This window comes from Zootoca vivipara, chromosome 15, assembly GCF_965207765.1.
Source record: "Zootoca vivipara chromosome 15, rZooViv2.hap1.1, whole genome shotgun sequence".
In the NCBI taxonomy this organism is placed as follows: Eukaryota; Metazoa; Chordata; class Lepidosauria; order Squamata; family Lacertidae; genus Zootoca; species Zootoca vivipara.
The window spans coordinates 39,903,612-39,925,980 of NC_142598.1; the positions used below are offsets into that span (position 1 = coordinate 39,903,612).

Below are 22,369 nucleotides of genomic sequence, written 5' to 3' on the forward strand. Positions count from 1 at the left end.
AGGCGCAAGCAGCGTTCGAAAGTCTCAAGAGGGTGTTCGCCTCAGACCAGAACCTGTTCCACGTGGTTCAGGACGCGCCCCTTCGCGTGGAGACCGATGCTTCTGATAGAGCTCTGGGCGCCATTTTGTTGCAACTGGACGCCAACAGAGAGTGGAGACCTTGTGCCTTCTTCTCCAGGAAGCTGACCCAGCCAGAGCGCAACTACACGGTGTTTGATAGGGAACTTCTTGCGATCCACGCTGCGTTCCAGCATTGGAGACACTTCCTGGTGGGCGCCAAGCAACCCATCCAGGTGTGCACAGACCACAAGAACCTGGAGTTCTGGAGAACTGCCAGGGTGCTCAACCAGCGGCAGATACGGTGGGCAGAGTTCTTCTCGAACTTCAACTTCTCCATCCACTACATCCCGGGGGAGCAGAATGTCAGGGCGGATGCCCTCTCCCGCAAACCGGAGTACATGGAGGAGGAGGCGCCACCGGCACCCAGGCACATTTTCCCCCCGTCAGCATGGTCCTGCGGAGCAGCAGTGGTGAGTGAGACAGAACTCACAGCCCTGACAGCAGCGGATGAATTTGCCAACCGCATCTTCAGAGAACTGAGAGGGGGGAGGGAGCAGGCGACAGACTTTGCAGAACGCAGTGGGCTGCTTTTCTACAAGGGTGCACTGTACCTGCCCACCACCCAGCTTAGACGTAAGGTCCTCAAGCAGATGCACGACAACCCAACGGCGGGTCATTTTGGAAGGGACAAAACCGCTCACCTGGTCATGAGACACTTCTGGTGGCCAGGGGTGCGGGAAGATGTTCGAGACTATGTACGGGGCTGTGACACCTGCCAGCGGGCAAAGGTGGTCAGAGCACCGCCAGCAGGATTGCTGGAGCCCTTAGCCACACCACACAGGCCGTGGGAAGTGGTGTCTATGGACTTCATCACAGATCTGCCTTCTTCCAGAGGCAAGACCGCAGTGTTGGTGGTGGTGGACCTTATGTCCAAGATGTGCCATTTTATACCGTGTGCCAGGGCGGTCTCCGCAGAAGAAACAGCCAAACTGTTTGTTGACCACGTCTTCAGACTGCATGGATTGCCTTTAAGAGTTATTTCGGATCGTGGCCGCCAATTTGTTTCCAGGTTCTGGCGGCGACTCATGAACCTCCTGCAGGTGGAAGTCAGCTTGTCGATGGCTAGACACCCGCAGACTAATGGACAGGCGGAGAGGGTCAACGCCATCCTGCAGCAGTACCTCAGATGCTACGTCAGCCAGAGGCAAACAGACTGGGTGGATCGCCTGCCCCTGGCAGAATTTGCCTACAATAATGCAGTGCACGTCTCCACAGGGGTGTCGCCCTTTAAGGCCAATTATGGGCGCGACCTCAGATCTTTCCCAGAGAGGGAGGGGGAGGAGGAGGAGGAGGGCCCGCAGGCTGAGGATTGGGCAGAGGAACTGGAGACGGTGCACCAGCAGCTCAGAGAACACTTGGAGAGAGCCAAGGAAGCGTACAAGAAGGGGGCAGATCGCCACAGGCGACAAGGGGAGGTCATCAGGGTGGGGGACAAGGTTTGGTTGTCCTCGGAGGGACTTCCCATCAGAGGGAGGTGCAAAAAGCTGGCGCCCAGAAGGTTGGGCCCCTTCACGGTCACGCAACAGGTCAACCCGGTGGCCTTCAGACTGGCACTGCCAGAGGACATGAGGGTGCACCCAGTGTTTCATAGATCGCTGCTGTCGCCGTACAGGGAAAGCAGCAGGCTCAGAGGCAGCGAACAAACCCCCGAGGGAGGGGGGGAGAGGGAAGGCAGGGAGCAACTCAATGAGGCCACGGCCATCCTGGATTCAAGGAGGGGGGTGGGGGGCCTGGAGTACCTCATGGCATGGGAGGATGCTCCACCGTCCCAGAATGAATGGGTCCCAGCCACTCAGATACAGGAGGAATTCTTGGTGGAAGAATTTCACGCCCTCTTTCCCCATAGACCCAAGCCCTGGCACATGGAAAGGGAGGGGGAGGGGGAGGAAGCACGGGAGAGCAGTTCACCATGGCGCTGGGAAGCGGAGTTTGAGGAACCAGAGGACGAGGTATGGGCGTCACCGAGATCCACCCAGTCAGAGGAAGGAGCAGATTGGCAGAACATTTTTACCCCCACCAGCTCTGACGCCACGGACTTTTTGGGATTCCCGTCCTCCCAGGCGGAAGGGGGGGCTCGCAGGACTGGGGGGAGGTGTTCACACCAACAGGCTCGGAAAGTACTGAGTTCTTAGGCTTCCAGTCGTCACCGACACCTGGGGGGGACCTGGGGAGGGGTGAAGGAGAGCTTGGGAGGGGGGTGGATGTGAGGGACAAGGGATATCGCGAAGTCCCTCCCCTCCTGAGTTTAAGCCCATCCCCGAGCACAGGGGAAAGCAGAGGGAGCTCCGATTCCAGTGGGGAAGCAGGAAGTCGTGTCCGAGGCTCAGGCAAGGTAGCGGAGCCAGGGTCCCAGGTGGGACAGGAAGGGGCGAATAAGGGGGGGAGACCCATCCCCCCAACTCCGGAATTACGCAGAAAGAGGAGGGGAAAGAGGATGGGTCTGCCCAAGCTTTTGTGTTGGAGAAAGACGCGCCAAAAGCCATTCGGAGGTTCTGAAACCGAATGACCACATCGCTCCGTGTAAATAGCAATGATTTTAGCACTGTAAATACGCAGCACCAATAAAAGAATAAAATGCAGAGCTGCGTAGCGTCGTTACTCTGAAGTAGCCTGCTCCGGCCACTGTGACATGAATGAATGAATGAATGAATTGCTTTTATTCTTCTCAGAACAAGTTAATGTGTGTGAGATAGACTTGGATTTTGGCAAATAATAATAATAATAACCAACATATGTAACCTCAGCTTTTCTCAACAACACCTTTGCAGAGTGCACAGAATGCAGATTCTCTCTCTCGGGATTTTATTTTAATATATTCTCTTAACAGGTGTGCCTGAAGCAGAACTCACCTGGTTCAAGAATAAAATCAAGCTGGCCCCTGGTCATTATCTGCAGGATGGGTCACTGCAGATTGAAAATGTTTCTCTCTCGGATCAAGGCTTATACTCCTGCAGGGCAGCCAACATTCGTGGGCAGATTACCGAAAGCACTCAGCTTCTTGTTCTGGGTAAGCTTAAATTTACACTGTCGTTTAAAGAGCTAACATTTCTTGCCAAGGTTTCTTCACATGTACTTCAGAGAGAAACACCAGTACAGTGGTGCCTCGCTTAACGAATGCCCTGCTTAACGAAATTTCCGCTTAACGAAAAGATTATTCAAGCGGAGGTTGCCTCGCTAGACGAATGCGTTTTTGTCTAGCGAATCGCGGTTTCCCATAGGAATGCATTGAAATTCAATTAATGCGTTCCTATGGGCAAAAAACAATGCGAAAAAAATTCAATGCATTCCTATGGGACTCGCTAGACGAATTTTTTCGTTATAAGAAAAGACCCGTGGAACGAATTAATTTCGTCTAGCGAGGCACCACTGTATTGCCATAATTGAAAAGTGAGGGGTGCAGGACCAAACCAGTCATGATATTTGAAGTCTTCTTCTTCTTCTTCTTCTTCTTCTTCTTCTTCTTCTTCTTCTTCTTCTTCTTCTTCTTCTTCTTCTTCTTCTTTTCTTTGGTGATACCTCATAGCCGCGTAAGATTGTCTTCCATAAACCAGATTTTAAAAATGAGTCTGTAAATGACTGTGGAGGCCAATTCTGGATCCACACAACCTTCCACAGTGGGGACATAGGTTTCTGGGCAGGAGTTGATCATGGTGAGGGTTTGCCAAGCATGCCTTCCTCTTAGCACATTTCTCGCTTTCATCCTAAGTTCGAGTGTCTTCAAAAACCATTGTTCTAGGTACAGGTAGGTAGCCATGTTGGTCTGACGTAGTCGAAACATGATCTTTCATGTCATGCACACGAAAGTTCATACCAATGACAAACTTAGTTGGTTTCTAAGGTGCTGCTGGAAGGAATTTTTTTATTTTGTTTCAAAAACCATGACACCTTTGGGAAAGGCTGATCTCCAATTGGAGCGCTTGCAGGCCAGTGTTTCCCAGTTTTTGGTGTTTATACTACTTTTTTTATATTTACCTTGAGTCAGTCTTTGAACCTCTTTCGCTGACCGCCAGCATTTTTAAGTTCGGAGTAGAGTAGTTGCTTTGGAAGAACAGGTGTTTTAAATAGGCAAATGGTGTCAGCTGACGTTGGGGGCATAATAACAGGAAGAGGACAGGCATGGAGAGGGGAATGCAATACAGTCATACCTCAGTTTAAGTACACCTCGGTTTGAGTATTTTCAGTTTAAGTACTCCGCAGACCCATCTGGAACGGATTAATCCACTTTCCATTACTTTCAATGGGAAAGTTCGCTTCAGGTTAAGTACTCTACGGACCGTCTGGAACAGATTAATCCACTTTCCATTATTTTCAATGGGAAAGTTCGCTTCAGGTTAAGTACGCTTCAGGTTAAGTACAGACTTCCGGAACCAATTGTGTTTGTAAACCGAGGTACCACTGTATATGGGTGGTGTCAATGGGGAATTCCCTCGTAATGCAAACAGAGGCAGACACGTATTTAACATCTCATGCAATTTGGACCTCAGTAGGATTACGAGAGAGGAACTGGCAGAGGTTTTGACTTCCAGAAGCTACATTAGGTGTGCAATTGTGAAATACCTACTTGGTGATAGGTTGGATTCATGTTGTAAATAAGGTCTTTGGAATATTGTTGCAGCCTTTTTCATAGGAAATATTGAGGTGGAGAGCAGCATTGGTTTAATGCTATATGTGAAACATAAAACACAGCGAGTTTCTAAAGGTGTTAAGCACTTGATGGCTTAAGTGCCACTGGTCACAGGGCTGACCCAATACTTTTTGCTGCCTGACGTGAAGGACAGACCCTCCAAGTGCCCCTGTTTTCCAGAGACAGTCCCATATTTAAAGGGTATGTAAGGACACACCACAATTCCATGTATCAAAGCCAGACAGGCTGGTAATTGAATCCTAAGTGAGTCTGAGGCCAACATCCTCACTTAGGAAGTGCAGAATAAGGACGGGTGGAGAAATCCTGTTCGGTTCACATTTTAAGGCAAACCTGTCTAATCTGCTTTTTCCAAAACAATACCTTCAAAATTTGCACTCCTCTGAATTTTGCAATGCAGCTGTCCACCCAAGCCATGTGTACAATAGTACATAAACTAGGGTAAGGTGTAGACAAAGATGCATATATTGGTGGAAATGACCTACAAAAAGGCATTGCATAGGGGAATGTTGCCCTGAAATAGGCTAAATTTCATTCAAAGTTGTGTATATTAGGAGAAATCAAAATTAAAATGCTGATGAATCTTAAAGATTCTTTTTTTAAAAAATGGAAACAGATGTGGAAATGTGGAGAATGGAATTAAAGATTTTTTTTAAAAAAAATACAAACTGAGAGAAGCCAATATGGACAAATTTGTCCACCACTTTGTGGTACACATGCAACTCTCTCTCTCTCTCTTGCAACACCTCACCACTGCCCCCTGCCCCCTGCCATCTGCCGCCTGAGGTGGCCATTGCACTCTGCCTAACAGTAGAGCCAGGCCTGAAGGGGACCAGTGCCCTCCCTTTCTTGTGCTTCAGACCACATGTGGATTTCTCCTCAGGAGGACTTTTGACTTGTGGCCTGTGTGCTGGTTCTACGCATTAGCTGGCTGTGGTCATCATAGTTAAAATGCCTTGTGTATTAGATATGTATGCCAGTGTTACAAATTTCTTCACTTAAAAGATGAAAGGTGACTGACTTGGTAAGCTTGCTAGGGTTAAATGGCAGCTATTGCTATAGTATTAAAAGAGAAATTGTGGCAAATGCCCTTAAAGGCCCTGCTTCCCCTGCCTATTTAATGCATCAAACAATGGCCCTTTTAATTGGGACAAGAATTTCCCAAGGATACACCCAATACCAACCTCTAATGAAATATATTTGCCTCCTTACTGAGTCCGAAATGGCACTCCTGAACTCACTTCCACTGAGCTGATACTTGAGAATTTAATATTACACCAGCTTTTCGTGCTGAGGACAGAAACGGGCCCTTCTCCAAGAACAGGCTTCCCTAAATGCAGGCAATATTTTCCTCCTGCTTCTCTATCCCAGTCTCCTTACTGGAGAAGCAAGCCCTGTGGTAAATCACAAAGTGACACGGACCAATTTCACACCTCACTGACAGATGCAAAAACCAAACTCGGCCCTGTATTTTTAAAAAGCGCACACAAAACAGGGACTCAGTTCACCGAAGGGTGAGGTTTACTTTGTCTTGTGTTTCACGATAGCAGGCAGTTTGAGTCTAGCTGGGCGATTTGGAATGACATGGTCAGGCCCAAAGCATGCGTGGAAATGTGTTCCTAGGGCTGATTTATGGCGCTTGCTGATGGATTTTCCTTCCTAATAACACGTTTGTGCCATTTTTACTCCCCGCTGCTTGAGAGCTGAAAGATAGGCTAGGTTGAGCAAATGCTACTGTAGATTCGCTAATGGAGTGTGCACATTCTGGAGAGGCCTGGGCGGATTGAGGCTTCCCAGCTCATACGAAAGTACCCGTGGCAGACCTCATTTTTCAGGACTCGAGGCTTTGCTTGTTTTCAAACCCCTGCTGACCCAGGCTTCCAAGGCAGAGCATGCAGACAGAACTCAGGAATTCCCCTTCTGCCTCTGGCGTCACCTTTAGAAACAGAGACTTCTCAAACCCTGTTGCTTGTGCAAAGGCTGGTTCACACATTGCATGTACGGTGGTACCTTGGTTCTCAAACTTATTCTGTTTCAAAACCGAAGCATTCCAAAACCAAGGCGCACTTTCCCATAGAAAGTCATGCAAAATGGATCAATCCGTCCCAGACTTTTAAAAACAACCCCCAAAACAGCAATTGAACATGAATTTTGCTATCTAACGAGACCATTGATCCATAAAATGAAAGCAATAAACAATGTACTGCAGTCACACAGTCAATCAATCAGTAGCTGAACTGGGTTCCAGAGTCACAAAAACAAGAAAAAAGAGAGCCGCAAAATAAATAGCAAAAACAGGCAGACCTCAGCATAACACTCAAAGCAGAAGCGTAACATTCAAATTATGTCAGCGTAACAATCAAAACCGAATTGTGGCACTCAAAACAGAAGTGTAACACTCAAAACGGAGCACGTTTGGCTTCCAAAAAAAGTTCGCAAACCGGAACACTTACTTTTGGGTTTGCAGTGTTTGCGTACTAGTTATACTTGGTGCACTTGGATGTGTGAACTGACTCCACTGAAAAATGTTGTACCTGAACTCATAGAATCATAGAGTTGGAAGAGACCACAAGGGCCATCCAGTCCAACCCCCTGCCAAGCAGGAAACACCATCAAATCAAAGAGTGATGACAGGCAACACAAATCGAGGGGCCCCTTTGTGCAGGCAAATAGCAACTTGAGGCAGAAGTCCCTGAATGATGAGTAACCCTTTAATCAACTTAAGGGGACCGATTAGAATTTTTAAAAAGCTCTGAATGGGAAAGTTTCTGAATTAAGGGATTCATCAACCCCTAAAGTCACCTGGAAAACTCCGTGTTACCAGGGTGACTTGGAGATGTTTATGCTGGGCAGACAAATCCATGAAGTTTAGGATTCTTTCTACTGAGAGATATCCTCAGGAGAATCATGACCAGGTAAATAATGGTACCCCTTCTTTTTTTATTATCCCACATCTAATAGTCAGAGGTAGACCATCACTAGTATAATATTATTATTAAGAAGTAAAGCTACAGGCAGAGGGCCTTCTCGGTAGTGGCACCCGCCCTGTGGAACCAGCTCCCATCAGTTGTCATGGAGATGAGCAACTATATAACCTTTAGAAGACATCTGAAGGCAGCACTGTGTAGGGAAGCTTTATTTAAAATGTTTAATGTTTTATTATGTTTTTATATATGTTGGAAGCCACCCAAAGTGGCTGGAGCAACCCAGTCAGATGCATGGAATATAATTACAGTGGTACCTCAGGTTAAGTACTTAATTGGTTCCGGAAGTCCGTACTTAACCTGAAACGAACTTTCCCATTGAAAGTAATGGAAAGTGGATTAATCCACGGAGTACTTAACCTGAAAGTACTCAACCTGAAGCGTACTTAACCCGAGGTATGACTGTAATCAATCAATCAATCAATATTACTACTACTACTACTACTACTAATCTTGTTATTACGTTTGACTAGAATCCCCTACTAAACCAGTTTTCTGTGAATTTGATTTGATTTTTTTAAAAGTTTTTCTTGTGACCATCAACCCTATCCTGCAACACCGAGTTCCACAGATTAATTATGGACCCTAGACTCACCTGTGTATCCTAGCTTAGTTTTGTCCATCTGCTGCCTATTTAGGAATCCCACTGTATTTATTAGGATTCCACTCGTCAACGTTGAAAATGGTTCTGTTCATGGTGTCGTTCATTAGGCCTGTTATCTTGCTAATGTTTTGCCCTCGTTATTCCCCCAATCAGAAAATAGATATAGTCCTGTTTGAAAAGCTCACCTTTCAGTGTGGCAAACTATACCACGAGTGGTACTAAATAACGCCAGGAATTAACTGCCTTGGTTAAGAGGCTTCCTTGTCGTATCTTAGGCTTTTCAATGTGTTCCCAGACCCGCCACAATTCCGTCATCGTTTGGAAGACATGGCAGCCACATTATCCATCACAGGACCAGGCGTTCCTTCTGTGATAACATCTCCTTCAGGAACAAGAAAAGTGCTCAGCCCAGGGAGTTCTCTGCTGATTGGTAAGTTCAGGTGTTTAGAATTTACCTATGTTCAACTTTTTTTCCCTCCCTTCCCAGCAGGGCTCATGGAAACTTTGGGTTGTGGGAGAGTGACTTCATTCCAAGGAACTGCCCCTCCACCCATACCGCTGCTCCAAAATTTAATTCCAAACACACGTAGTTGCTTTTGACCTTTTGTAGGGTTTTTTTTCTCTCTTTAGTGGGAGATCCAATTGCGAATCTGCTCCCCAGTGTGCTGGGAATTCTGTATAAATATCCCATAGACCAAGGAATCTGAAATGTTGGTCTATGCTGGCTTCTCTTTGTACAGAGAGAAAGTAATCTACTTACATGGCTCATGCTTGCGTGCTTCTGGAGAGTTATTGAAAATGGCAACGGTCGATTAATTACCTGTCAAATACAGAAGCGGCAAAGAATGGTGGTTGAGATAGGTGTTTTGGGAGTTTCTTCTGCTTCTTCCTCTTACTTTTAGGCTTCAATCCTTTAACCACTTACCTGAGAACAAGCCCCCATTAAACGTGGTAGGCTTACATCGTTCTGCCCGGACACTGAGGTCCAGCGCCGAGGGCCTTCTGGCAGTTCCCTCACTGCAAGAAGCAAAGCTACAAGGAACCAGGCAGAGGGCCTTCTCGGTGGTGGCACCCGCCCTGTGGAACGCCCTCCCAACAGATGTCAAAGAGATTAATAATTACCGGTACCTGACATTCAGAAGACATCTGAAGGCAGCCCTGTTCAGGGAAGTTTTTAATCTGTGACATGTTATGTATTTTAAATCTTTCTTGGAAGCCGCCCAGATGGGTGGGGTACAAATAAATAATTATTATTATTATTATTATTATTATTATTATTATTATTATTACAGTGGTACCTCGGTTTATGAACACAATTGGTTCCGGAAGTCTGTTCATAAACTGAAGCATTCATAAACTGAAGCAAACTTTCCCATTGAAAGTAATGAAAAGTGGATTAATCCGTTCCAGACGGGTCCGCGGAGTGCTCAACCTGAAGCGTACTTAACCCGAAGCATGGGTGTAATTGGTTCCGGAAGTCTGTTCATAAACTGAAGCGTTCATAAACTGAAGCGAACTATCCCATTGAAAGAAATGGAAAGTGAATTAATCCGTTCCAGATGGGTCCACGGCGTTCGTAAACCGAAAATTCATAAACCGAGGTGTTCATAAACCAAGGTTCCACTGTATTATTATTACATTTGAGTAGACATCTGTAGGCTTGGGCTGTGAGAACGCCAAAATATTAATTTGATAACTACCCTCCTTCAGGGCTACCCATTCTTGTTACACAGAGAAAAGTGGAAACATTTGACAAGCATCCCTGGTGTTTCCTTATTTATTTCCAAGAATCAGCAGAAATCCAATCTTCCTGATTTCGTGTGTGTGTGTGTGTGTGTGTGTGTGTGTGTGTGTGTGTGCAATCTGTATAATAATATTTGATAGTGTTTATAATGCAGCAACAGAGATGCTGCTGGGTTAGGAATGAAGCTTCAAGTTCACAAGCTTTAAGAGAAACTGGGGTATAAGTAACACTTGAAATAGTTGGAAACTAAATCAAAGACAGTAAATCTACCCATGGCAGCCACCACCTAGGACTGTTAGAATAATTTTATATAGATAAAGGTATCAATGCCATGCATGCCAGTTCCTGCATTTAGTATTCTGTTTTATAATACATTGCCAGGGACCTATAAACAGTTGCCACAACAATTTTGAAAAGCATCAGTTTTCACATATTTTTATTAGTGACCCATTAATAATAAGTGTACTGTACAATGTTATGTGTTTATATTTAAGGCGTGGACCTTTCCAAGAAGCTAAAAGGAAGATTTTGGGGCGGTGGGGATTTTATAATAATAATAATAATAATAATAATAATAATAATAATAATAATAATAAATAATACAGTGGAACCTCGGTTTATGAACACCTCGGTTTACAAATTTTTGGTTTACGAAAGCCGCAGACCCATCTGGAATGGATTGAGCTTCAGGTTGAGTACTCCACGGACCCGTCTAGAACAGATTAATCCACTTTCCATTACTTTCAATGGGAAAGTTCGCTTCAGTTTATGAACGCTTCAGTTTATGAACAGACTTCCGGAACCAATTGTGTTCATAAACCGAGGTACCACTGTAATATATCATTTATACCCCACCCAGCCACTCTGGGCGGCTTCCAACCAAATATTATAAACAATACAGCATCAAACATTAAAAACTTCCCTAAACAGGGCCTCATTCAGTTGTCTTTTAAAAGTAAAATAGCTGTTTATTTCCTTGACATCTGATGGAAGGGCGTTCCACAGGGCGGGCGCCACTACCAAGAAGGCCCTCTGTCTGGTTCCCTGTAACCTCACTTCTCGCAACGAGGGAACCTCCAGAAGGCCCTTGGTACTGGACCTCAGTGTCCGGGCAGAACGATAGGGGTGGAGACGCTCCTTCAGGTATACTGGACTGAGGCCATTTTGGGCTTTAAAGGTGAGCACCAACACTTTGAACTGTGCTCGGAAATGTACTGGGAGCCAATGTAGATCTTTCAAGACCGGTGTTATGTGGTCTCAGCGGCTGTTCCCAATCACCAGTCTAGCTGCTGCATTCTGGATTAGTTGTAGTTTCCAGGTCACCTTCAAAGGTAGCCCCACATAGAGCGCATTGCAGTAGTCCAAGCGGGAGATAACCAGAGCATGCACCACTCTGGCGAGACAGTCTGCGGGCAGGTAGGGTCTCTAGATTTTGATTCTCTTTTTATCATTGCACTTGAAATACATTTTTTGTTTTGTTTTTGTGTCTATATGAGAGCTATGATAGCTAAGTCAAGTGCTAGACATGACGGCAGCAATTGCATTGAGCTGCCAAATCACTGAAAAAGCAAGGCAGGCAGTTCAGGTCACAAGAAGGATCTGGAGGAGCCTGTTGCCACCAATAGGCAGATGGTGCCCAATTATATCTCTCCTCTTCCCCTGAACTTGGTGAGGCAGATCTGAACAGAATCATTAGCATCTTGGGTTAGAAAACCTATGCAGTCATACCTTGGTTCTCAAACGAAATCTGTCCTGGAAGTCCGTTCAACTTCCAAAACATTCGGAAACCAAAGCGTGGTTTCTGGTTGGCTGCAGGAAGCTCCTGCAGCCCATCGGAAGCCATGGAGGCCCGTCAGATGGTCGGCTTCCAAAAACAGTTCTCAAACCAGTACACTCACTTCCAGGTTTGCGGCATTCGGGAGCCAAAACGTTCACGAACTAAGCTGTTTTCTGCCCTTTGGGGCTTTAAAGATTAAAATCAGCATATATATATTTTTAGCGACCTGCTGCTCCATCTCCAAAAGAAATGGGTAAGGGGTTTGCCACTAAACTAGGGATGTGGGGCTTCCGGGTTCAGCGCCAGCGCCGATCGGCGGGGTTTCGTCTCGTCTCCGAGACGGCCCGTCCCTGCTAGGAGTGGGGAGGGCAGCGAGAGCGACGCTGCGCCCCTTAGAACCTCGGGAAGGGCGTCCCGGGGGCAAATTTGCTCGGCACAGCCCCAATCCGGACTCCCCAACTCTTCAGCTAGCTCTAATAAGAGCTCCGGAGCGAGGAGGGTAGAAGTCGCGGGGGCCATTTTGAGCGGCAACGTTATTCTAGCAGGGAGAAGCTTCAAGCCGAAGGCGGAGAGCGCTGGATTCTTCCGAAAATAAAACGATTGGAAAAGACTGTAAGTAACCTCACGATTTGGATTATAAAACAATTTGGATCTGGGAGAGAGGGGAGAAAAGAGGAAGCCACCCCCCCCCCCACGGCAACAAAAGAGACAGTAAATAGAAACCCGAAGCCGTAAACAGAAGATTTGCAATTCAAAAGGATCCCTCAAAGGCATCAAAGAGAATCTCCCCTTTGATGCAGGGTGAAAGGGGAGAGAGACTGTGGTTTATGACTGCCCTGCAGCAAGAGGTAAAGGCTAAGAAAAACCTTTCTTTTCCTCGGGAGCCGGCAGCCCAGACAACCCAGTGAGTTGATCAGGATTTATAAGTCAATTTTTATTTCACTTTGTATTTCTGGACTTTGTGGAATTTCTTTTTTGGTTTAAATGTTTGTGAATGTGAGTTCGAACTTTATTGTTAATAAGACTTGAAGAATGCAGCCAGCTTGTTAAAATGGAGTCGAGAAAATAAACTGTGATCATATTCCACCCCACGTGACAAGTTTTGACCTTGGCAGGATTGAATTATGTCAACAAAAAAGTGTTCCCCTGAGTTCCAGCGGTCTGTTTTGACCTTAATGTGGGAAACAAGAATAGAGCTATGTCAAGAGGAGACACGACGGCAAGAGTTACAGCAAAAATTTCAGATGGTGATGGCAGAATATGATTTTTTAGAAGATGAAGCTTTTGACACTGAAAAAGATGAATGTGAGAATGACAATGATGGTGACTGTGATTTGGAAGGAAAAGATGAAGATGAGGACTGTGATGATTCAACACAAAATGAAGCACACCACGAAAAAAATGATGACTTTACTCTACAAAAAGTTGGATGGAGTGCCCTGCTTTTGAGGGGGGCACGATTGGTATTATTGGAACTCCAGAACGCCCACAGGGAAGAAGGAAAAAATATGCAGAGAAGAGAAGAAATTCAGGGGTCCTGTATGGTGGCCTGGATGGCAAAAGACTGTAAACAGGGGGTGGGGTGAAGGGAAAGTGATGTTGTGATTGTATGGATGGAATAACAGGTTTATAACTGGTCTGCTGATTATGGAATTTGCTGGATTGGGGGGGTGGAGCCGGTAATCGGGGATGTAAGGTTAAATTGAGAATAGTTATAGTTTTAAAAGTGAATGGATTTTGGAAAATGTGAAAATATGGAGGCTTATAGAGGGAGAAAAAATTAGGCACGGGAAGATAAAATGGGAGTTTGATTTTTCAGTGATTTGAATATTAGATGAAAATGTTAACAATTGATTTATAAGTTGTATAAGTTACAAAGGTGTATTTTTATAAAGTAAGAAACTGTTGCAGATGATAAAAAAGGGATGAAAACCGGGGAAGGGGGGGGAGGGGAAGCCCACAAAATATGGTTTTACAATCATGAATGTAAGAAAAAAATTTCTGTTTTGTATTGTTTTTGTCTCTTTTTTTGCCCTTTCTTTTTTCTCTTTTTCCTATTTCTATTTTTCTCTTTTTTTGGTATGACAATAGATGGTTGGAAGGATGGCCTCCTGCGTACTGCCCTGGTTTGCTGGAGCTCCCTGGTGGCAGGGGGGGGGCTTTGGGGTCAGGGGAGGGGGAGGAGGACAGAAATCCAAGCATAAAATGGACCATCTCTGACTGTTCACATACATGGGATACTTCTGTGGCAGGGGAGGACCCATGTGGGTGGGTAGGAAGGAGGTGGAAAAGGTGTTTATGTATGTACCGTTTTTTTTCTTTTTTTTGTATTTTGTAAAATTAATAAAAAGTATGTTTTAAAAAAAAACTAAACTAGGGATGTGGAACCTGTGGTTTTCCAGATGTTGTTAGACTCCTGCTTTTGCCAGCTGTAGCCAGCAGGTCCAGTGGCCGGGGATGATGGGGAGAGGGAAAGATGCTCCATGCCACAGAAGCCTCTTAGGCATTTAAAGCCACAACTGGGATCTAATGGTTCCACAGACCATGCACCTGCTCCTAAGGTAGGCATGCAGACCCTATGGCCTTCCTGGGCCTGTTGGCTTCCTAGTCCCCTCAGCCCCAGCCCATGGTCAGAGTTGAAGTCCAGCCACATGTGGAGGGCACCAGGTTCAACACCCCTTCATCTGACTCTTATGGAGCAGTGCAAAAACCAGCCTCTACCCACATCATTTGACTCGCGTCCAGCCTGTGACCCAGACTTTCAGTACAAGTAGTTTTTAAAAAAGCAATAAAGGCCCCTATTCATGGGAGATATGAAACAATAACAGCAGAGTTTGCTAGTAAAGTGTGCTTTTTATGACCAGAGAAGTACAGTCAACTGTAAAAAGGAAATCCTGCTGTTCCATATTTATTGTCTTCTCCCCTGGTGACTTCCATATCATATTTGTTCAGTTCACAAGTCAGAGCTAGTTTTGCCTGGCTGCCAGCACTCTGCAAGTCTAACTTTGGGATCTTGGGAGAGAATGCATCTTTCTGAGAAGCTAGACTGCAGGGCCCCGCTCTCTCCGGGTGAGTGCACACCATACATTTAAAGCACATGGGAACTGTAGTTCATCCCTCACAAAACTATAATTCCCAGCTGTTGCGCAAGGTCACGCCCCCTTTTGTCCAGTAAACGGCAGCTAGGAAAGTTGTTGGGTTTTTTACCTTCTTTCTGCTATTCGCTCTCTTCCACCATATGAAGTTGATCAGAGTAGACTTCTGAGCTTGACCACTTCAAGTTCAGACAGTGTGTTCAGAAGCTTTTGCCACATTTTGTAAACTTAAGCTTTTTTACCTGCTGCTGTATAGAAAAACGCAGGACTCAGACCTTGAATGAGTTTGTAAGTAAACTTATTTTAAACTTATCAAACTTTGTAGTCTATTCACTGCAAAGCGGGAAGAATGGTGTGACGGGTCCCGCCGCTGCCACCAAATATGCGACGATATCACACGCCGCTGTCACTAAATTTGCGACGATCACACCGAAAATGTGCGGATCCCCACCAAATTAGCGATGTAGCTCCCCTTATCTATCACTAGCAGTGTGTCAAAGGAATTCAGTTATTTTACAAACAACCCACTATTCCTTCTTCCTCCCAAATAAACTCCCTGTTTATATATGGGGTTTGCTAGTAAATGAAGTGCAGTTCCAGCTCTCAAAATAACGTGGCTCAGTATCCTTAATAACTCCCAGCAAGTGTTACAGGAACAATCTTGTTCCCACAATAAGGATTCCCTTTCACCTCAGGTTCAGCTCAGCAGCTGTTTGCCCTAGCAACCCTTGCTCCTTTGTGGCACCCTTTTCCCTGGCACTTGCCTCCCTTGTGCGTGACCTTGCGGCATAAACTATTCTCCTGCTCCTCAGGTTTAGTTTTGCCTCCTCTCTTCAGTCACCACCCTTTGGAGTGTCAGATACGTTGCTGGAATAAGGAGGAACATCCGTTTTTAACACAACATTTAAGAAAGCTTTATTTAACTGGAGGACATGTAAAGTTCTTTATGGTTTCATTTGTATAAACTCTTAGTTCATTATCTTAGTTACATATAACTCAAACTAGTTTATTCAGTTCCAGTAAACCTCTCAAACGCTCTACTCTCCACTACCACCCACGCACTCCCGCTCCCAAAACCCTCTCTCAACTCTCTCTCTCTCTCTCTCTACTGAATTAACTGCTCCCCATCCCCTTTAAACTCGTGGCAGTCCCGCCCCTCAGGAATGGAATGCGTCAATCAACTAAGAGGCTGGGTTTAACACTTAACACCCTGGAGTTCTATTCAAGCCAGCCCAATCCATCACAAATGGGAAGCCACTGTAAGGGACTTAACAGTGGAATATTTAAAAGGTCTATATACCCCCATGCTTCACGAGAAGCAAAGCTTCAAGGAACCAGGCAGAGGGCCTTCTCGGTAGTGGCGCCCGCCCTGTGGAACGCCCTCCCATCAGATGTCAAAGAGAAAAACAACTACCAGATTTTTAGAAGACATCTGAAGGCAGCCCTGTTTAGGGAAGTTTTTAATGTTTAATAGATTATTGTATTTTAATCTGTTGGAAGCCGCCCACAGTGGCTGGGGAGGCCCAGCCAGATGGGTGGGGTATAAATAATAAATTATTATTATTATTATTATTATTATTATTATGGTTACAGATAGATGTAAAGGCTTATTTACCTCCATAGGCTGTGCCCTTTTAGATGAGTCTTGAGCAAAAAGTAGTCAAAATGTATGACAGATAGGAAACACAGAATAAGAGTTACTAGCAATAAGATGCATTAGGTGGGATTAATATTCCTGTCCACAGAACGAGAGGTCAGTCTTCAGTATCTCTTTATATTTTATTCTCTCTGTGCAAGATACTATGTTTTGTACTAAATAATATATGTAGAATATCTCGCCTGTCAAAGGTGATTGATGCTTCTCTCACAGGTGCAAGTGAGAAATACATGTTACTTACTACTTTCATAGATATCAGAAAGGGTGAGAGAGAGAAAGAGAGAAATAGGAAAATGTTTCACTGCACATGCCGCAAGAACAGGGGGCGAGTTTTACTTATTTATTTTCCCGTTTTTGACTTTGTGGTATTTCCATTATCTTATATATTTGTTTTGGAAGAGGTAGTAATAGCTGATGCAAATTAAATATATAGCGATGAGAACAAGGCTTGACTTATTTGGCAACCCAGAACTTTGTAGGAGATGAAAAAAAAGAGAGAAATTGGCGGAGGACAAACTGAATTTGGCCTACAGTGTAGTTGTTATGAACCTGCGGATGTACTTTTATACATTCTGTTCCCATCTGCAACATGCATAAAAACTAGGAGTCACTCGGGGCCAGATCACGCCTAGCCACAATGCAAAAGTTACAGGCACGGCGCACTGTGGAGGCAAAAGCCCTTGTCTGCTGTGCATAGAACCTTTTGTAGGAGCCAAGGCTTACGGATGTCTGTGCAAGTATCGGTGTCGCCACTTTAGAGCCATCAGTTTTTTGGGGGGTGGGGAATGGTGTAAGCAAAAGAGTCCAGCTTTGTGAAAACAGGTTGCAAAGTGCACTGATGTTTTTTATAAGACCTGCCTTGGCGTTTAGATGTGTAATACTTAAAAGAGGGCTAGACGTAATGTAGTATATTGGGGGAAGGGCCAGAGCTGGTGGCCTCGGCAGGGCCCACTGCTGGTACTAACCCCTGATTTGGATCCTCATAGTAATGATCAGGGGTGGAAGAAGAGGGGTGCGGTGGGTGCAGTCCGCCCTGGGTATCACCACTGAGGGGGGGGTGACAAAATGGCAGGCGGCACTCACCGCAGGGCCTGCAGCGCACCCGACCCACACGTCTCTCCTGGGAGTGACGCGGTGGCTTGGGCGCACGCAGGCTCCATGCTGCTCAAACAGTCCGCCTGCTGCCTCCCCCCAGCTGGTAATGATGTGCAGGGACTCACCAGCCTTGCCATCTTTATTATTCTGACCCCATCCTTAGTGAATGTCAGGAGGGGGCAGGGGCCCTAAAATTTAAGTGGTGCCCTATGCTAACAGTCGAGGGGCCCTCTCATGCTCCAATTTGCATTGTTGTTGCTGTGCCCCCTGTGGTGTTGGTGCCCAGTGTGGCCAAACCAATCGCACTACTCTAAAACCACCTCTGGAGTGGGGCCAGTATAATTAAGCCAGCAGCTCAGAGCTTGCTGCTATTCTCTTGTAGGTAGCGTCTATTTGGTGATTGGTTTGCAAAGGATCTATTTCATAATCTTTATTGCTCTTCGTATGAATGTCATTGGCCATTTTGAATATAACAGGACAATGCAGATATAAATGCTTAAGTCAAGAATATCTTTGGGTTCTTTGCTATTGGGGACCAAGTTTGCTGGGATTTGATATGTGCCCTTTTCTCTCTCTTTTTAGGCTGCCCAGTGAATGGTCACCCCGCTCCTAACATTACCTGGTTTCATGCTGGTCAGCCCTTCAGCATGCCTCACCACGTGTTGTCATCTGGAGAGATTATTCAGATACTGAACATCAGCCATGATTATCAAGGAGAAATCAGCTGCATGGCTCAGAACGAGGCAGGCTTGCTCGTACAAAAAACGTCTCTGACAGTCCAAGGTAAAAACTGCACCTCTACATTTTTGGAATTGGTGTAATGGCATAGGTAATACAGTTGCTGTTGTTTAAACAAACAAACAGCACACAAATTTCATGTGGAAGCAATCAGTTTCTGGGCAATATAGTATGGATTTTAGAATATTGCTAACAGAGTCAGTAAGCTCAAAGAAGAGGGCACACCTCACCAGCGTCCCCAAATATCAAACGCTTATACCCTACGGTGTAATGTTAAGGATACCCAATCAAATGAACTTTTGAATTACTTGAGCAGCTCCACGCAGTGCCGGATTTACGTATAAACTAAACAAGCTATAGCTTAGGGCCCCAATCTCTTGGGGGCCCCCAAAAAAATTACAGGATAAAAACTGGATGTACATTTCCAAAATATAATAAAACCTACTTACAGCAAATGGCTTTAGATCCCTATTAGGTCCATAAATTACCATGTAGGATATATTCAACACAAAAAACAGCAACAATTTGTTGTTGACAAAGGACAGCTGGACATATAAAGGGCCCCATTGCCTTCAGTAGCTTAGGGCCTCATCAAACCTAAATCTGGCTCTGGTTACTTGCATCAAAAGGGTTCTGGTGGTGGAGCAAAAGTCAATTACACTAAATGGCAATGACTGTCAGGTTTCCCCAACCTTTTTGGTTGGTCACATGGGATCACATTTGGAAATCTAAGGAACTGCTGTGGGTACCGCAGAACACAGTTTCACGGAATGTGTGTTAATGGACTCTGAAAATGCCTCTTTCTTGTCTGGATGAAGGATAGAGGGTGAGTTGAGTGTGTGCACCATGTAAAAACCCACCTACTCTACAAAGATAAAATTTACGCGGCACCTACTTCTGTCTCAGACTCTACGCACCACTGGTATGCACCCCTCAGAAGGTTACCCAGAAGAGAACGTGGCCCTCGAGAGTAAAAAAAAAACAACTTGCCCACCCATGACCTATAACTGTATAAATATATTGATGCAAAGAAAAAAAAGATGGGTTGAGAAGTCTGCTGCTTTTACCCCTAACTAATAAACTCTATTGGATCTAACTCTGTTCGATCTTTTCACCTGGATGTTTTGCTGCTCTTGCAGATTACTGGTGGTCGGTGGATAAGATGTCGCCCTGCTCAGCCTCCTGCGGTAACAAGGGTCTGCAGCATCACCAGCTGAGATGCTTACTGGACAGAGCCCAAGTCAACATCTCCCACTGCATGGAGAAGCCCAAACCGGCTCTGCAGCCAGTTGCTTGTAACAGAAGAGATTGTCCTTCGAGGTTTGGCCTTTCCCCTGAAATGTATAATTATGTGCTACAAAGCATCACTACAAAGTCATAATGGTTCCCTTCTCTATCTAAGAGTGTGCTGCTGACCAAAAGCAGGGACACAGGTGGCGCTGTGGTCTAAACCACTGAGCCTCTTGGGGTTGCCGATCAGAAGGTCAGTGGTTCGAATCCACGCGAAGTGAGCTCCTGTCGCTCTGTCCCAGCTCCTGCCAATCTACATGCCAGTGTGAGTAGATAAATAGGTACCGCTGTGGCAGGAAGGTAAACGGCATTTCCATGCGCTCTGGTTTCCATCACGGTGTCCTGTTGCACCAGAAGCGGTTTAGTCCTGCTGGCCACATGACCCGGAAAGCTGTCTGTGGACAAACGCCGGCTCCCTCGGCCTGAAAGCAAGATGAACGCTGCACCCCATAGTCAAATTCAACTGGACTTAACCATCCAGGGGTCTTTTACCTTTACCTATTATAAACTCTATGTGCAGATCCAGTAGTAGCTGCAAGTATCTGGGTCCAGGTTTGCTCTGCTTGCCCTTGCTGTGTGTGCACCGCAAAAATAAATGGCTCTTGTTGAATCAGGGCTATAAAATATTTGTGCAAGGAAGCAAGATGAGCGCTGCAACCCCATAGTCACCTTTGACTGGACTTAACCATCCTGGGGTCCTTTACCTTTTGACCTTTTTGCTGACCAAAACATTGATCCTCCACACCATACATGGAAAGCACCATCAATGCACTTTTAAACCACACGATTTCCCTTAATAATTTTGTGGTTTTCTTAAGAGTGTTGGGAATTGTAGCTCGGTGAGGGGGGAACTACAGTTCCCAGGATTCTTCGGCAAAATTCATGTGTTTTCAACATGCGCTGTGCACATTCCCAGTCCTACTGAAGTGCAGATTACACTGCAGGGTTGAAACTGCCTGGTGGTTGTGGTTGTTCTTTATTAGATTTATATACTGCCTTTCATCACAAGATCTGAGGGCGGCTCACAGGATGAAAATACAAGGTCAAAACACAAGTAAATAATTAAAACAATAACGTGTGCCCCCCCCCAATCCCACAAACACATTTAAAAGGCTGTAGGTAGAATATTAATCAGCCTTATAAAGCCAACACACAAACACACACACACACACACACACACACACACACACACACACACACACACACACACATGGTTGCCTGCGGTAAATGAAGAGTTCCCTGCCGGCAGTCAAGTGAGGAAACTCTTGTAAAAAAAAACCAGAGAGAAACAAGGTCCATACGAATGCAGGAGACAGGAAAAGTATTGGGTGAATCCAGCTTTCATAGTCACATAGTTCCTTTTATGAGATGGCTTGTAAAAAGCACAGCTTAGTAAAAGAAAGCAATAATTCCCAGCACTTTTCGGAGACTACTGTATTCTGTGATCTGTTTTGTTATGACCAGTGGTTTAAAATAAATAAACTGAGCCAAACTGCAGGCCACACTCCCCATGTTATTATGCAGTGTTATCTTAGACATAGAGACGCAGGTGGCGCTGTGGCTTAAACCACAGGGCCTAGGGCTTGCCGATCAGAAGGTCGGCGGTTCGAATCCCTGCAGATGGAGTGAGCTCCCGTTGCTCAGTCCCAGCTCCTGCCAACCTAGCAGTTCGAAAGCATGTCAAAGTGCAAGTAGATAAATAGGTACCGCTACAGCGGGAAGGTAAACGGTGTTTCCGTGCGCTGCTCTGGTTCACCAGAAGTGGCTTTGTCATGCTGGCCACCTGACCTGGAAGCTGTATGCTGGCTCCCTCGGCCAATAACGTGAGATGAGCGCCGCAACCCCAGAGTCGGTCATGACTGGACCTAATGGTCAGGGGTCGCTTTACTTTACCTATCTTAGACATAAAGATTCCTAGACTTGTGCTTGGGAGAGACTAGATTTTTCAACCCATTTTTTGGAGGAAATGTAGGCTGCATACATACTCCCATTTACCCTCAATCCACGTCTGGTTTGGGAGGTGACGTAAACACGTAAAACTAGCTACAATCCATATCTATCCTGTACAGTGGCGTCCAGTCAATGGACTAGGGGGACTAGACTAGTCCCCTAAATGTTTGTGCCCAGCTCAGAGAGGGAGACGCGATGCTCAGACACGTAATATTGGGGTGTCACACACGCAACATCGGACCTCCCAATTGCCTTCGCAAGCTGGCGCATCTGGCCCTAACTGTTCCCCTACACACACACACACACACAATCACTGCACACCACTAAAAGGCACTCCTAGCCATTGAGGCTACTTGACCCTCAAGTGCCGAAGATGGATCCAGGACTGCCCCCAACCTATGCACCTGTTCTTTACGAAGGAGAGCAGCCCCCATCCAGGACAGGCAAGTGGTCAACCTCCCAGACACAGGGACCACCCACTTATCTTCCCAAGTGTGCATGCTCCCAGGGAGAAGCTTGCTGTCTTTTTTTGCGCCTCCTCTGCCTTTTCAACTTTGGTGCCATGCTGAGCCATCCAAACTTGGCCACATGGTTCAGCTCTCTCTTCGCTAACCACAGGCTGTAGAGCCAAAGTTTTTTTCCTTTGCTACAGCTATCGGTTAGCAAAAAGAGA

General features: G+C 45.7%; 1 protein-coding gene across 3 annotated transcripts in view; it reads left to right on the forward strand.

Annotated features, from left to right (window-relative positions):
- ADAMTSL1 (ADAMTS like 1) overlaps window positions 1–22,369 on the forward strand; it is a 460,511-nt gene that overhangs the window by 427,355 nt on the left and 10,787 nt on the right. For all 3 annotated transcript variants that reach the window (XM_088659038.1, XM_088659040.1, XM_088659039.1), the window contains 4 exons: window positions 2,948–3,127; window positions 8,646–8,780; window positions 18,301–18,501; window positions 19,596–19,776. In XM_088659038.1, the coding sequence (XP_088515164.1) occupies window positions 2,948–3,127; window positions 8,646–8,780; window positions 18,301–18,501; window positions 19,596–19,776 (697 nt within the window). The remainder of the gene's footprint in view (window positions 1–2,947; window positions 3,128–8,645; window positions 8,781–18,300; window positions 18,502–19,595; window positions 19,777–22,369) is intronic.